The sequence below is a fragment of the Helobdella robusta genome (assembly GCF_000326865.2).
Source record: "Helobdella robusta unplaced genomic scaffold HELROscaffold_83, whole genome shotgun sequence".
Classification (NCBI taxonomy): domain Eukaryota; kingdom Metazoa; phylum Annelida; class Clitellata; order Rhynchobdellida; family Glossiphoniidae; genus Helobdella; species Helobdella robusta.
The window spans coordinates 205,967-210,384 of NW_008705481.1; the positions used below are offsets into that span (position 1 = coordinate 205,967).

Sequence of the window (4,418 nt, forward strand, 5' to 3'; positions counted from 1 at the left end):
ATCAAATTTAAAGTATTCTAATTTTTTCAGTGCTTCAGTTATTACTGCATCTCTTCAATCAATCTCTCGTTCAATAGATCGAACGCTTTTCAAAGTACAATTGGAAAATCGATCCGTTTGAACTACCAATCAATAAACCAGTAAACCAGTCAACCAATCAACCAGCCAACCAATCAGTCAACTAACCAATCGACTAGCCAACCAATCAGCAGCCACCATGACGTTATGCGTGACCTACCGTGTGGCTCCCATCACAAACGGTGGCTTCTGCGACTTGATGTCGGCCATCACAACGCTTCGCTACCACTACCTCTCAAAAATCTACTTCCCTATCAAGTACGGAAAGAAGATGTGGTCCAGATTTCGAAACAAAACTCTCAACTGCACAAACAACAACAACAACAAACACAGTTTTATAACTAACCACAACAACAACAGCAAAACTGATCGGTCATCCGGCATCACAACACTACTCGTTAATAAATCCGGTCACACTTCTGTAGTCAGAGTCGGTAAAAAGGGAGCCGGAAAAAGTTGTAGCGGCGATCGCAGCAGTCGCAACCACAAGGTGGCTAGCCATTATTGTGTGGCTCGTGGTGGCAGGATGATTGTGGTTGATGCTGCCACTGGCTGCTCCTACCACAAGACTGTTAACTCGGCTTGGAGTACTGAAAGTGGGCTTAAAAAAATTCGCAACCGGGACAGCGCTATTGATATTAATAACAACACTAATTACAAAATCAAAATTGATGAAAAAAATTACGCCGATGGTGAATCTGAAACGATGGTGATGGTGAAGAAGAAGACTACGACGATGTTGATGATGATGGGGAGGGGGCGGAGAAAGAAGAAGGGGGCCCTTGGCTGTAAGATTCAGCCACACGATTGTGCCCACTGCTTGGTGTCTGCTGTCGAAAATTTGGAAACGAAAGTAGAAAGGCGTAATGAAAATAATGGTGGCAGTGATATTTTAGGTAGCAACAATTACAACAATGCAGATAACATTAACAGCAGTAATCACATCAATTGTTGTCATCAACCAGCTAATACTAACAACAACATCTCAAACGATAATTATCTCAATAACGACGAAAGTGTTAATGTTTCAAGTCACGTTCTGGATGGCAACAGCCAAAAGATTGATGAAATCATCAATTGCGCTTACATTAATTTCAATAACAAGACTGACGACAAGACTTCTTTTAATGACAACACCTCCAACAACAACAACAGCAAAAATTATAGACCGATGAAATACAACAAAAAACCCCAAAACAACTTCGGCCACTACAATAACAACTACACCACCACCAGCAACAACAACAACATCAACGACAAACCGCGTCGTCATAGCAACAACAACGTCATCAACCATGGCAGCCGCCGAGTTGAAAACTCTTGGCGGGAAAATCCATCAATCTACATCTCATCTTTTAGAAGTCACCACAACCTCTCCAGAGCATCTCGCGTCTCGGCTAGCAGCAGCGTTACTTACTGTACTGCAGCGGACGACGCTACTGGATGCGCTGCAGCTAATTATAACAATACCCACTGTACTTTGACAGATAACATTGTTGATACTCCTGATATAGTATCATCCGCTAGAAGAGATATTGAAGATGATATCTTTAAATATAATGATGATGATGATGATGATGATAATAATAATAATAATAATAATAACAAAAATATTAATTATAAAGTTGTGACCATGAATACATCAGTTGCTTGCAACCTCATCTGTGGCTATAAAAAGGAGGATGACGAAAATGATGACGACGACGATGAAAATAACAATAATAACAACAGTAATAATAACAGTAACAACAACAACAACAACAATAATAATAATAATAATTCGAAGGTTGGTGACGACGATGTCAAAGCGTATTACGCTGGTTGTCATTTTAATGATGGGTCTCGTGATGTCATGGAAGTTCGCTTGGAAAATAATAACAACAACAACAATAACCTTAATAATAATAATAATAACAACAATAAGAGTAATAACAATAATAAAAATAACAACAGCAACAACGGTGATAACAATAATAAGCACAATAGTAAGCCCAACGATGACAATAGTAGATCGGCGAACCCCATCACTGACGTAAGCAGTGACGTAAGCCAGATGACGTCATCAGAATTGATGGTTCACGAAACCGGAAATGGTAACAGTGCTGTAGGTAGGATTGGTAAAAAAGAATTCGATAGAACTAGTTCTCTTGAACGCTGCAGTAGTGTACTAAGTTATATAGGTAATGATAATGTTGAGAGTTGTGATGGTAACGCGAGTTCTAATGCAAAAACTTGTGACAATAACTACAACGACAATAAAAGCAAGGACAAAAACATCAATAGAAGCATCAATAACATCAAAAACATCAACTATGACATCACAAACGTTAACAAAAACAGCAAAAACAAACCCAGTCAGCACAAAGACATCAACAGCGTCAACAAAAACATCAACAACAACATCAACAACAACATCAACAACAACATTAACAACAACATTAACAACATCAACAACAACAAAAACTTCAGTGACGTCAAAGACAATAATGAATATCCAATCAGCGTTATGGCATTCAACTCATGTCTTACAACTGTTACTAATACTTTTACTTCCTCCACTCTTACTACCAATACTACTACTTTTACTACCATTGCTGCTACTACTACTGCTGCTGCTACTACTACTACTACAATTGCTAATGTAGCTACTACTACTACTACTACTACTACTTTTTCAACTGCTTCTAATAATTTGTATACTGCTAATGCTTATACTGCCGCTACTTCTACTACTACTAGTACTACTACTGCTACCAAAAAAAATAATAATAATAATATTAATTTTAATAATGATAATAATAATTTTATTCCGGATAATGGGAAGATACTGACGGAAGAGATTTATGAAGGATTTCACAAACACGCCGGCGGTGGAGATAAGATTGAAAAATTTTCCAGGAGATCTATTTATAGAATTGTAAACAAGGGTGATAATGATAATGATGATGATGGTGGTGGTGGTGGTGGTGGTGGTGACAATGATAATGATGATGATGATGATGGCAACAATGATGATGATGATGTTAATTATGATGATAGTAAGAAAGATATTGTCTCTGCCTTTCTTCGTATAAAGAATGATGATGATGATGATGAAAAAGATAAGGAAAATGCTGATAACGAGGATGATGATGATGATGATGATGATGGAGATGATGATGAGAAAGAGGAGAATGATGCTGATGATGATGACAGCTGTCATAAACTGTCCAAACGTAAAAATATTTTTCATGTTGGCATTCATGACGGAAGTGGTGCCCCTGATGACGATGATGACGGTGATGATGATGATGATGATGATGATAATGAAAATATCAAACATGGTAATGATGATGATGAGGAGGATGATGGTGATGATAATGATAGCAATCATAATGATGACAACAACAATTACGATGGTGATGATGCTGATGACGATGAAGAGACAAAAGTTAATTTAAGTAAAAATCCAAAAGAAAGTGATGATGGTGATGATAGAAATACAGGCGATCAAATCAACAACAACAATAATGATGATGATAATGATGATGATGATAAAGATGATAACAATAATAATAATAATAATAACAACAACAACGATGGTGATGATGATGATGATGGCGAGGATAAAATTGGCAACAATGATAGTAATAATAATAGTAATAATAATAATGAAAATGATGATGATGATGATGATGATGATGATGATGATGATGATGATGATGATGATGATGACAACGATGGTGATAACAAAAACGGCAATGATGACGACGACGATGATGATCATGATAATAGTAATGGTAAGGCCAATGAAGACGATGGTAAAGAAAATTATATAAAGAATGTTTCAAAAGATGATTATGATGATGATGATGGTGGTGGTGGTGGTGATGGTGGTGGTGATGATGGTGATGGCGATGGTGGTGATGATAGCGGTGATGATGATGAGAAAAGTAGAAGTGAGGATCGTAAAGTAGACACGTTACATTTAGTTAGTCCTCGCGTTAATTTTATCGGTCTTGAAAACCCTGGCCCTTGTGATGGTATTGAGGTTAATGAAGATGATGCTGATGCCAATCATGGCGACGAAAATGATAATAAAGTTAATAATGATGATAATGATAATAATAATAATGATGATGATGATAATCGACAAAATAAAATTCAAAATAATAATAATGATGATGATAATAATAATAATAACAATGATGATGATAATGATAATGATGACTACTCTGATGCCAATGATGACGATTACGTCATCATCAACAAAAGCGATGTTGACTCCAACGAACATGATGACGACGAGGAGCAAGATGAAGAAAACTGGTAGAAGTGGTACCGATGATGATGATGATGAT

The 4,418-nt window shown here is 36.8% G+C and overlaps 1 protein-coding gene across 1 annotated transcript in view; it reads left to right on the top strand.

Annotated features, from left to right (window-relative positions):
* Positions 1-277: 277 nt before the first annotated feature.
* The window catches only part of HELRODRAFT_182250 (hypothetical protein), a gene marked incomplete at both ends in the record, with an annotated part of 6,142 nt that continues 2,001 nt past the window's right edge, over positions 278-4,418 (top strand). Inside the window, one exon of the mRNA XM_009032555.1 lies at positions 278-2,600. Coding sequence (XP_009030803.1) covers positions 278-2,600 — 2,323 coding nt within the window. The remainder of the gene's footprint in view (positions 2,601-4,418) is intronic.